This window comes from Peromyscus leucopus, chromosome 2 (genome assembly GCF_004664715.2).
Source record: "Peromyscus leucopus breed LL Stock chromosome 2, UCI_PerLeu_2.1, whole genome shotgun sequence".
NCBI classification, from domain to species: Eukaryota; Metazoa; Chordata; class Mammalia; order Rodentia; family Cricetidae; genus Peromyscus; species Peromyscus leucopus.
Window position 1 is genome coordinate 153,581,089 of NC_051064.1, and position 12,848 is coordinate 153,593,936.

At 43.9% G+C, this 12,848-nt stretch overlaps 1 protein-coding gene across 18 annotated transcripts in view; it reads left to right on the plus strand.

Moving 5' to 3' along the window:
• LOC114708231 (transmembrane protein 52) overlaps positions 1-12,848 on the plus strand; it is an 80,623-nt gene that overhangs the window by 37,335 nt on the left and 30,440 nt on the right. For all 18 annotated transcript variants that reach the window (XR_005090974.1, XM_037203263.1, XM_037203272.1 and 15 more), the window contains 4 exons: positions 2,001-2,165; positions 3,350-3,482; positions 7,601-7,677; positions 8,456-8,578. Coding sequence is in view for 17 of the 18 variants with exons in the window: in XM_037203263.1 (XP_037059158.1) it covers positions 2,001-2,165; positions 3,350-3,482; positions 7,601-7,677; positions 8,456-8,578 (498 nt within the window). In the remaining variant the exon portion in view is untranslated. The remainder of the gene's footprint in view (positions 1-2,000; positions 2,166-3,349; positions 3,483-7,600; positions 7,678-8,455; positions 8,579-12,848) is intronic.

Here is a 12,848-nt window from a genome sequence, read left to right on the forward strand (position 1 = left end):
AGGAATGATTTTCATTTTGAGGAAAGAAGAATTTACTCTGGCTCTTGTCTGGGGATCTGGTCCCTCAGGTTGGGGCCGTCATGGCTGCAGGAAACTGAGGCAGTTGATCACATTGTATCCTTAGTCAGGCAGGAAGCAGAGAGTGATGATATTAGCTAAGGTCCCTTTGTTCTTTGCAAGAAGATAGCATTGCTTAGGAGTACTTGTTGGAGAGATGGCTCAGAGGTTAAGAGCACTGGCTCTTCTTCCAGTGGTCCTGAATTCATTTCCCAGCAACCACATGGTAGCTCACAACCATCTGTAATGAGATCTGGTGCCCTCTTCTGGCCTACAGGCAGAACACTCACTGTATACATAATAAATAAATAAATCTTAAAAAAAAAAAAAAAAAAGCTGGGCGGTGGTGGCGCACGCCTTTAATCCCAGCACTCGGGAGGCAGAGGCAGCCAGATCTTTGTGAGTTTGAGGCCAGCCTGGTCTACAGAGCAAGATCCAGGAAAGGCAAAACTACACAGAGAAACCCTGTCTCGAAAAACCAAAAAAAAGAAAAAGAAAGAAAGAAAAAAGAAAAGAAAGTACTTGTTGCTCTTGTAGAGGACCCAGGTTTAATCCCAGTACCTATATGGCTGTTAACAGCCATCTGTAACTCCAGTTCCAGGGGATCCTATGTCTTCTGACCTCCTCAGGCATGCATGTGGTACACATGCAAAGATAAAGCACTCAAGCATAAAATGAAATAATTAAAAAGTAGTTATAAAAGATAGCTTTTATTGAGTTTGATCTTTGATACTTTCATGAATGTATAAAGTACATTATGATTATTATAACTCCCTACCCTCTCCACTTTCCCTCCCATCTTTAATACTCTCACCTCCCTACAAGTTGGGAACCATTTTTAGGAAGCTGGTACTATGTGCCTTATGTGTCCCACACTCACTCCTACTGTTGTGACAAGTTACTGTCACAGACACTGAGACACACCTATGCAAGAGTTTTTCTCAGGGCAGGTCTAGGATGGGCTATGAAACTAGCAAAAACTCTGTCTCAGCAGGGGAAAAGCAGCCCTATGCTGGTTGTCTGTAGCAGGCACAGGTGGCCTTTCTGGCCTGAATCTGAACTACTCTGTTTTATACTTTGGTCTGCTTGCTTTAGTGGCTCATTGTCATGCCTCTGGAGAAAGGCACTGCAGGGGGAGCCCTGGGTTTAGATTCAGTGTCCCAAAACAGCGGTGTGAGAGATGGCCATTTGAGGAACCACAGTGATGCCCAGGCATGGCACTCGTAGCTTGAGCACAGAGTCTGTGGCCTGTAGCCCATGAAGGGCATGAATGACATGATATGATCCCACTCTGAAAAGCAGTACTTTCCAGGCCTGGTATCTGCAGGACAATTTACCTCAGCCAGGAATGGCAGCTGTTATAGCTTATCCACCACTCCCAGACCATTATGCCTCTTCTCTTTCAGTCATCATCATCTCTCAATCAGGGAGGTCCTGGTTGGATCCTCTTAAGATCAGACGCAAGATCCCCAAGCTGTCCTTGTCACTACATGAATCTGTGACTTTAAAAAAAAAATATTTATTTTTATGTAAATTGGTGTTCTGCCCACATATATGTCTGTGTAAAGGTGTCAGATCCCCTGTAACTAGAATTATAGACAGTTGTGAGACACCATGGGGGTACTGGGAACTGACCCTGGGTCCTTTGGAAGAGCAGCCAGTGCTCTTAACTGTTGAGCCATCTTTCCGACCCCCCATCAGTGACTTCTTAAGTAGGTTATGTCCCTGATGTGCAGTGCACAGATGCTCATGGTATCCCTGCCTGCCTTGCCTGGAGTCAAATGCAAGCCTCCCTGTGAGGCAGAAGAGTCAGGTTTCCCCTAGCTTCTTAGGACTGCATTTGATATTTGAGAGAGTAAACCTTCTCTTGTGAGACATTGAATTCTCTGGGCCATGATTCCGGCAAGGACCTACTCCCTTTGTGCACTTGTGTTCTTTGGCAGCTCTCCCTTGACAAGGAGCTCATTGACTTTGGCAGCTATGTGGTGGGTGAGACCACATCCCGGATCATCACATTGACCAATGTTGGGGGCCTGGGCACCAGATTCAAGTTTCTCCTGGATTCTGAGTTCTTTGAGATGGAAGAACCCCAACCCGTCATGAAAATGGTGAGTGCACTACCAGCTTCTGACCAGCAGCCATGCTGTCTTGCCTGTCCGTGGTTCTGCTCAGTCAAGGATGGGGTGTTGCATGCACCCTCCCAGCCATGCATACTATCTCATGTGTATAGAAATAAGTGAGCAAATAAGACTGCCATCAAATTGAGAGGGGGGCGGGGAAAGGAAAATGTCAGAACAGGCTCATATTAGTGAGAATAAAAATGTCTGGCTCCAATGAGGACACATGCAGTCTGGCCTCAGGAGCAATGGCAGCAGAATGGGATTCCCCTTAAGGCATGTGGTACATATTGAGTAGGAGCATTAGGAGACCAGAGTCCAATCAGACAGCTCCATGAGACACCATGGATCTCTTTTCAGAGTATGAAAAGGGTCTTGTTTTTCCCAAGAAGACTGTGCATGGGTCACAGTGAATGGCAACAGCCTCAGGGGTCCTACTCAGGAAATGAACTCACCATGCTCATGGATCATGGGATCATTTGGGGAAGATGAACAAAAGGTATACCATTTCTTACATGCTTCTAAACTATTTGAACATTCTTATGAGAAGCATGAAGCAATTGTGTTGGCTCTGTTCAGGTGCCCCAACAAAGACCCCAGAAAACATCTCACCCAGGAGATGGCAGGACCAACAGGGCAGCCACGACCAAGGCAGTATGGAGAGCAAGCTGCTGTGGGGGAAGGTGGGGCTGTAGTCAGAACCAGAGAGCAGGGCAGGTGGAATGAGGGGACTAGGAGCCAGGCTTGCTTTGGGTAGGTGGATGGGTTGCCTGGGGGTCCCAGGATATCTAGGAGTTCTGTCTGCAACCAGCTGTGGAGAAAGGAAAGTCAGCTCAACCAAGGCTAGAGCAGAGTCAGCCTCTGGGCTAGTGACCAAGTACAGTGTAAAGAGGGTAGACTCAGCTGCTCATAGGTGGGGTCTATGATAGGGCATCTAAGCTAATGACAGAGAGGAGCCAGCTTGGCCAAGGTAAAATAGATAGTCATCCCTACCCTAGGTAAGCTGATGCTGTGGTCTGAAGACCCAGGATAGACAGAATGAGAGCATAGACCAGGGAGTGGAGGAATGGCAGCAGCCCTGGGCACAGATGCATTGTGTCTTCTGTTGGACTCATCTGGTGAGAAGGGTATCTGTGGAGTTTTATGGGCAATGAAGACACTGAGTTCCCTTTCAGAGCAGCGTCTTCACCTATGAGGACAAAAGTTTTTATGAGAAGATCATGAACAGTCTCTCTGAGCAACAGCTTGATGGTGATGGGTCCTCCCCACTGGACATCCCAAGCCGAAAAGAATCTGAGAAACTGGATGGTAAGAGTTGGGGAGACTTGTGAGTGGGTAGCAGGTACCTACTTCAAACTTCCTGCGTTGATTCCTGAGCCAGCCAGGACCCTTGGCCTCAGCTGAATGCTGACTAGGCCCAGAAGAGGGCTGGCGTGGACACAGGGGCCTCCCAAAGGCAGCCGTCCAAGAGCCACTCTCAGCATGGCCACCTCAGGATCTCAGGCCAACCAGAGGGCCAGAGAGCTAGAATCTCAGCCAGAGACTGACAGGCCTGTGACCTAGGTGATGTGGAGGAGGGTCAAGGTACAGAGTTTTCTCAGGCCTTCAGTTGTATGATAGAAAATATAGAAAATACTCATACATACAAATATACACTGGTTATGGTGTGCATTGAAATTCTATTTGTGTTGAAACAAATAGAATTGCAACTAGAGTTTTTTCCTCCAGGCTCCCACCAAGCCCTGGCAGTCCCTCAGCCGCTTATAAAATAAACACACAGACTCTTATATTATTTATAAACTGTATGGCTGTGGCAGGCTTCTAGCTAGCTGTTCTTATATCTTAAATTAACCCATTTCTATTAATCTATAAGTTGCCACGTGGCTCGTGGCTTACCGGTATCTTAACATCTTCTCATGGCAGCGGCTGGCAGTGTCTCTTGCCTCAGCCTTCCACTTCCCAGAATTCTCTTTTCTCCTTGTCCCACCTATACTTCCTGCCTGGCTGATGGCCAATCAGTGTTTTATTTATTAACCAATCAGAGCAACACATTTAACTTACAGAACATCCCACAGCATAGAATCCCCAGATGTGGACAGCCAGGCTGGCCACACGGTGTACAGGGGTGAGGGCTTTGAAGGCTCTGCCTATGAACTGGTCTCTGCTGGTGCTGGTCTTTATCAGTACCACCAGGCTCTGAGGCTGAGGAGGGAGTTTGTTTTAAACCAGCTGCATAGAAGTGCAGATGATACACACGGACAGTTCAAAACCTGAAAAATCCCTGTGTTGAATTGGAAAAACAGGTACCTGTCAAGGCACGACCCTTACTGTAATGCAATACTCTCCACCCTGTGCACTGCCTTCAGTTGTTTTCACCATTTCCTTGTTTTCTTTTCTTTCTTTTTGTTGGTTTGTTTGCTTCGTTTTCTTCAAAACAGAGTTTCTTTTTTTTTTTTTTTTGGCTTTTAAAATTTGATTTATTAGCATATATTCATTTGTACTAATATAATATTAAAGGTATCATTATGACATTTTCATGTACACATGTCATGTACATTGCCCATACTCTTTCTTTTTTTAAAATTTTTTAATTTAATTTTACATATCAGCCACGGATTCCCCTGTCCTCCCCACTCCCGCCCCCCTTCCCCCCAGCTCACTCCCCATTCCCATCTCCTCCAGGGCAAAGACTCCCCTGGGGATTCAGCTCAACCTGATAGATTCAGTCCAGGCAGGTCCAGTCCCCTCCTCCCCAGAAATCCACAAATATACCTCCACAATAGACTATGGTGATATTTTAATTGTATTAAAATATGATTTTATTTGTATGTTAATAAATAAAGTTGCCTGGGTCACAGCAAGCCAAAGCAGAAACTGGGCAGTGGTAGTACACGCCTTTAATCCCACCTCTTGGGAGGCAGAGCTAGGCGGATCTCTGTGTGTTCAAGGATACAGCCAGCATGGAGACACACGCCTTTAATCTCAATACCAACCATAGAAAACTGGAGGTCTGTACAGACAGGCAGTGACGATCAATGAGAAGGCAGAATAGAAAGTCTATAAAAAAGACAAACAGACAGGAAGTAGGTCTCTTGCTGAAGAGGACAACAGCAGCAGTGAAGGGTAAGGTTTTTAGCTCTGACCTCTTGGGCTTTCATCTCTGCATTGGCTCTGTGTTTCTTATTTAACAAGACTGTTCATCTACAATAGATTACTGGCAATGGTCGAGAGAAAGCCCGATCTGACCTACTCTGGTGATAGAATGGCCAAACACCCTAACTGTCATGCTAGGAATCTCATCCAATGACTGAGGGAAGCAGATGCAAAGATCCATGGGCAGGCCCCGGGTTGGAGCTCCAGGAGTCCAGTTGGTGAGATAGAAGAGGGATTGTATAAGCAAGAATTGTTGAGACCAAGATTGGAAATAGCACAGGGACAAATAGCAAAACAGAGTTTCTTTGTATGGCCCTGGCTGTCCTGGAACTCACATTGTAGATCAGGCTGACCTTGAACTCAGAGATCTGCCTACCTCTGCCTCCTGAGTGCTGGCATTAAAGGGTTACACCACTGCTGCCCAGCTGTAGTTTTTATTTTAAGATTTCCAAATTTACCATTTATTTTGGTTGTGTAGTGTGTAGTGTGTGTGTGTGCCCTTTTCCCCTGTGCCAAGGTCATAAAAATGTGGGACATACATCTCACATTTAAAAATCAGTAGTTCATTTCAAATTTTAAAGAGTTTTGTTGAGAAGTTCCTTCCAAATTCTACTCATTGCAAGAAATTCTTACTTAAGCTTGAAAAAGCCACAAGCACTTAAAACCCATGAGTCTCCCACAGACCATCCTTAGCTTATCCAATCTATCAGGAACTGGCATGTGTTCTTTCACTGGCCAACCTGTAGCTGAATTATTTCTCCATGTTCTGTGTGTGCAATGACACTACCATTGCAGACCAACTTCTTCTGAAATGCCGTCACTAGTTTCTTCTTATCATTTTCATCAACAGTCCTTTAGATGGTATGTGAGGGTCTTCCTGCCACCTCTCTGTTGAATCCTTATGTGGGTAGAATTCTCATTCCCTGTAAGAAGCAGGTCATCACCCTTACCCAGATCAGTAAAGGCTCAAAGAGTGGAGAACTGGATAGTAAATGTACTTTCTTTATAGAAACTGTCTGCAGGCAAGTGGGCGTCGGGAAACAGAGCATGTGGCATCAAGGGAGAAGCAGCTGAATCCTCAGCAGTGGCTCATACAAATTAGCACAAAGCAGGAATTGAGTTTCAGTCTCTGTGAAGATAGCCTCTTGTTCTTGAAACTTTCACTACTGTATTTTTGACCTGGGCAGAGGTGGCGCACGCCTTTAATCCCATTACTCAGGAGGCAGAGGCAGGTGGATCTCTAAGTTTGAGGCCAGCCTGGTCTACAGAGTGAGTTCCAGGACAGCCAGGGTTATACAGAGAAACCCTGTCTTAAAAACAAAACAAAAAATAAATGTTTGGATAAATGGGTTACTTGTGCCAGGAATCTATTGACTATCTGAGAGGAACGTACTTTAGGCTCTCTTTTTTAACCAGTTGAACAATTTATCCTATCAAATATACTTTCTTGTTTATCATGAACTTAGATTAAGTCTTGAAGTCATGAATTGTGTGTTACCCAACTTTCTTTTTTTCAAAGTAATTGCTTGCATTGTGTTGGTTCTTTGCATTTCTGGATGCATTTTAGAATTAGTTTATTGGTTTCTACACACACACACACACACACACACACACACTCAAAGTCATACTTGTTAGTGTATTGATACATATCTATAATCCCAGCACCTGGAAGGTAAAGGCAAAGGATCAGGAATTCAAAACCATTGAGTTGAAGGCCAGCCTGAGTTATGCCAGACCTTGTCTTTTTTTTGGGGGGGGGGGGTTGGTTTTTTTTTTTTTTTTTTTTGGTTTGTTTTTTTTTTTTTTTTTTTTTTTTGGTTTTTCAAGACAGAGTTTCTCTGTGTAGCTTTGGTGCCTGTCCTAGATCTCACTCTGTAGACCAGGCTGGCCTCAAACTCACAGAGATCCGCCTGGCTCCCCTGAGTGCTGGGATTAAAAGTATGTACCACTACCGCCCGGCCAGACCTTGTCTTTAAAAAAAAAAAAAAAAAAAAAAAAAAAAAAAAAAAAAAAAAAAGGCAAGGGGGAAAGCCTTTCATGAATGTGATTGGTATAGCTTTGAATATGTCATAAGTTTAAAAATAATATCTTGACATATTGAGTCTTCAACCCATGAGGATGATGACCCAATGAGTTGAGTCATCTTTATTTTTCCTTGGCAGTACCTCAGAATTTGCAGTAAGTACTTATTATACATTTTTAGTTGGTTCAATCTGAAAATCTTAGACTTTTTTCCAAGACTAATTATTGATATAGTCTTATTTGTCTTCTAGAAGCAGAGGTTTCAGCTGTGGCCAGTGCCATGACCATGGTTCCTAGCGAGGAGCAGGCAGAGATAACCCTGGGGGAGGTCAGTTCACCTACCCTGCTAAACCTTGGCTTCTTCTAGCCAGGAGGCAGCTCATCCTTCTCTGGCCCTTGCCAATACTCTCGGGGGGCTCTTTCATCTGTCCAGAGCCAGACTAAACCCACAGTCTCCAGGCACCTGTGGTCTCAACTAGTACCAAGGTATCCCTTCCCCATGTTGAGAGTAGGTAGGACCAGAGTAGCAGGATCAAATTCCTATGTGTGGTCCAGCTTAGAGAGGACACCAACAACCTCCCTAGCTGAAATGTGTGTGTTCACACAAACTGGAGGAGGAAGATGAAGAGAAAGGTTTAGGCTACCTTTCTTGCCCCAGTCCAAATGGACTGTGGCCTTGGAATCAGGAATGGGATCTTTGAAACTCCAGGGGCTTAGAGGTAGAGTAGGGTAGTGGGGACTTGTGTATCCTAGACACAAGATAGAAAACGCAGCCAGCTCCTACCAAGCTCTTCTGGCATCTAAAGCTGGTAAAAAGAGCCTGGCCTCTGTGGTGGGGTAAGAGTCTGTGGAATGCACACAGGTGGCTCACTGCTTGAATGAGCCCTCTAAGTCTCACTCTGTTGGGACTCCGTAGCAGTAAGCATTCAAGAGCATGTCAGCCTTAGAACTGATACCTGTATGTGACCAAATGGACATCCCAAGGACACGGTCCTACTACCCACCTATCCTTGCAGTGGTAGCAAGAATAAGGGCTAGTGGGAAATTCCCTAAGAAAAACCATGATGCCTGTGTTCTTATCCCATGGCCCTCTTCTTCTTGCACAGGTAACAGAGGGAGAAATTGGCCCCTTCAGTTCCATCAAAGTACCTATTCTCTTCAACCCAGTTATCCCAGGAGAAGTCCAGACTAAGTTCAAGGTTATGTTTAAAAATTCACAGTGTCCAACGGTGAGTATCCCAGCTGCCACTTGGTGTGACCAATTCCCACCACAGCCACATCAGACAGCTGCCCTAGGTGCCAGGAGGTTTCCATTTGCTCATGCTTAAACCATTAGTGGGTAGCACAAATGGTTGACACCTTAGCTAATAAACACACGTGCACAAGAGTCTTCAGATGCTCCTGGACAAACTGCTGTTTTTTTCTTCTCTCTCCCCACCCCCAGCCTTTTTTTATAGTGTTGGTGATAAAACTTAGAACCTTGAGCAAGCAGTCTACCAATGAGCCTCACTTTAAGCTCTAGTTCATGCTCTTTTTTTTTGTAAGTTTTGGATTTGTTTGGTGTACATGCCTATGTATAAGTATTCATGTGTGTGGACATACATATGTGTACAAATGTGCATGTGTGCTTGCATATATAGGCCAGAGGTTGACACTGGGCATCTTCCTTGATCACTGTGTACTTTATACATTGAGGCAAGGACCCTCATTTGAACCAGAGCTCACTGATTCAGCTAGAATAGCTGGTCAGTTTGCTCAAGAAATCTTTTGTCTCTTCCTGTGTCCTAGGATTACTGGAGGGCCCACTGGGCTCCCCCCCCCCCAGATAGGGTTTCTCTGTGTAGTCTTGGCTGTCTGAGAACTTACTCTTTAGACTAAGCTGGCCCACTGGACTTTATGTGAGTTCCGGGAACCCAAATTCTGGTACTTTTTCCTGTTAAGCTGTCTGCCCAGCTCCCCAACCCCAACTCTTAATTATTAGAAATATCTTTCTTAGTTTATAAATTTATAAATTTATTAAATTATGACCAGATAATATGATCACTTGGTGAATGTGAATTTCCCAAGGATAGGTAAAGAAGCATTCTCAGGGGCTGGAGACATGGCTTGGTAGTTTAAAACACTGGCAATTCTTGCAGAGGACCCATGTTTGATTCCCAGCTACCCACATGGTTCACAACTATCTGTAACTCCAGTTCCAGAGTATCTGACTCCCTCTTCTGGCCTCCATAGGCAATGCTGCACATGGTGTACAGACATATATGCATGCAGGCAAAACATTCATGCACATAAAATAAAAATCAGTAATTAAGCTGGGCAGTGGTGACACAAGGAAGACAGAGGCAGGTGGATCTCTGTGAATTCAAGGACAGCCTGGTCTACAGAGTGAGTTCCAGGATAGCCAACGATACACAGAGAAACCCTGTTTTGTTTTTTAATATTTATTTACTATGTATACAGAGTTCTGTCTGCATGTATGCCTGCATACCCGAAGACGGCATCAGATCTCATTATAGATGGTTGTAAGCCACCATGTGGTTGCTGGGAATTCAACTCGAAACCTCTGGAAGAATAGGAAGTGCTTTTCTTTTTTAATTTTAATTTTATTTAATTAACATTTTTTTCATTTATTTCACATACCAACCACAGTTTCCCCTCCTTCCTCTCCTCCTGTTCCCCCTCAATGTCTGTAACTCCAGTTCAAAGGTATCCAACACACTCACATAGACACACATACAGGTAAGACACCAATGTACTTAAAGTAAAATTAAATAAATTATTAAAACAAACAGAACCATTCTCCTTTGAAGTGGAAAAACAAGACAGCCCAAAGTGATTTGAACAATCCAGCTTGTGAAGTGTGGATGATTTTTATTAAGGGTTACCTACAGAGTGGTGGTAACTCAAAGCAGTTACTCTACCCAAGTCCTACTACCTCTGAATCATGTTTGTCTTTTATCTATATGCAGCAGGCCATTGGAGATGTTAATTAAATCACCTGAACATTAGTAGTTTTGAATGAACCTGCCGCTAAGCCGGAAGAAATGCCAAGAGTATCAATGTCCATCATCCCAGCAGTTTGATATATAATTTGTATATATTCTTACCTCAACTGCTGGCCAGGGTCTTCTGTCCGAAATAAGGACAGTAGTGTCAGAGTGTCAGGCCAGAAAACCAGTGATCTGTTTTTTGTTTTGTTTTGTTTTTCGAGACAGGGTTTCTCTGTGTAACAGCCCTAGCTGTCCTGGAACTTGTTTTGTAGACCAGGCTGGTCTCCAACCCAGAGATCTGCCTGCCTCTGCCTCTAGAGTGCTGGGATTAAAAGCATGTGCCACCATGCCTAGCCTGTCTTTTTTATATTAAAACATTAAAATTGTTTAAAGTTTTCTTTGTGACCAGAGGCAAGGTTTATCTTTTTTTTTTTTAATGGTTTTTCAAGACAGGGTTTCTCTGTGTAGCTTTGGAACCTATCCTGGAACTCACTCTGTAGACCAGGCTGGCCTCAAACTCACAGAGATCTGTCTGGCTCTGCCTCCTGAGTGCTTGGATTAAAGGCGTGCACCACCACGACCAGCATCAAGGTTTATTTTGAAATGATGAGTAGCTGTGAGAAAGGTATCTTTGCTTTGAAGCTGTAAACAAATTTAGTAACAGGGTTTCTTCCCTCCTGTTCCTTCTGTGACATCTATCTTCCTTTCTGATTATGTTTTACATTTCTAGATGTCAAGCGTCACAGAGCAGCTTTGCTAGTTGGTGTGTGAGGGACAACATGCTTCTTCAGTTTAAGTTGCGCCTTTCACCAAAACCCAGCATCCTTCATCCTCCATTCTGTAGTCACTTTTTGTTCTGTCTCCTTCTTTGGCTTTTTGTTTGTTGGAGGGGAGGTTGTTGGTTTTTGTTGTTGTTTTGAGAAATAGGTTTCCCCATATATCTAGTCCAGGCTGACCTTGAACTGGAGACTTTACAGCCGTTTCTTTCTGAAGAGTTGATTATAGGCTTGTCCCATGGTGCTTCATCTCTTTTCAGGAGCTAGGCTTTGTCTGTCAACCCAGAAATATTTTCTTTCCTGGGAGAACTCTGGATACTCACAAAGCAAAAAAATTGTTGCATTTTGTATTATTCCTTTCATCATAGGTTGTGTTCATTTATTTTACAATGAAATTACCTGTTTTTAGTTTTCTTGTTCTCATTAATCTTCTCAAGTTAATTACTACCTTATTTTTCCCCATGGTACTTGAAAAACTCATTTTTTTGACATATCTTCCTCCATCCTGGCCTCACAATTCCACCCCATTTCTTTTTCATGTAGAAAGAGAAAGGTCCTTCAAGACTCCCATTTCCCAGGAACACACTCCAACAGCTCTTGACAACCCAAGTAGAACGCAATTTCTGTATCTCTCTTGTGTCTTCCCTGCATCATCCTTGGCACCTATATTTACTCAGCTATCATCAGAATTATGAGAACTTTCCACCTGCTATGATTATTTTTATTCATTACTCACAGTTTAAGGCCAAAATGCAATCACCGCTGGTCTAGATTGGATCATTGGGTGTTTTGTGCTGAGCACCACCTGTCTCCACTCTACCGGGAACTCTGCTCTGACATGTTTCCTTGAATCATTTTGGAATGAACAGAAACAGGTAGTATATAAACTGTGGGTAATTCAAGATAGGAATAATTACTTATAGCATAGCCCACAAGAATTTATGTAAGGCCCAGATACATGGCTATACAAGTCTCATAAGAACCCATAGTGCCAACAGCATCCACAATATGAATGGTGTTTGTCTTAGTTGGGGATTCTATTGCTGCAATAAAACACCTTCACCAAAAGGCCAGTTGGGGAGGAAAGGGTTTATTTGGCTTACACTTCCATATCACTGTTCTTCATCCAAAGCAGGACAGGAAATCAAACAGAGCAGGAACCTAGAGGAGCTGATGCAGAGACCATGGATGGAGCGCTGCTTACTGGCTTGCTCTCCATGGCTTGCTCAGCCTGCTTTCTTTCTTTTTTTCTTTTTTCTTTTTTCTTTTTTTTTTTTTTTGGGTTTTTCAAGACAGGGTTTCTCTGTGTAGCTTTGTGCCTTTCCTGGAACTCTCTTTGAAGACCAGGCTAGCCTTGAACTCACAGAGATCTGCCTGCCTTTGCCTCCCGAGTGCTGGGATTAAAGGCGTGCACCTCCACTGCCCAGCTCAGCCTGCTTTCTTATAGAACCCAGGACCACCAGCCCAGGGACAGCACCACCCACCATGGGCTGGGCCCTCCCCCATCAATCACTAATTAACAAAATTCTTTACAGGCCTGCCTACAGCCGGATCTTCTGGAGGAATTTTCTTAATCAAGACTCCTTCCTCTCAGATGACTTCAGCTTGTATTAAGTTGACATAAAACTATCCAGCACAGTACTCAAGAGCCTACAGTTTCACAGTGCCCACAGTACTCATAATTCCTGTAGTTCCCACAGTACCCACAGCTCCCACAGTATCCACAGGAATTA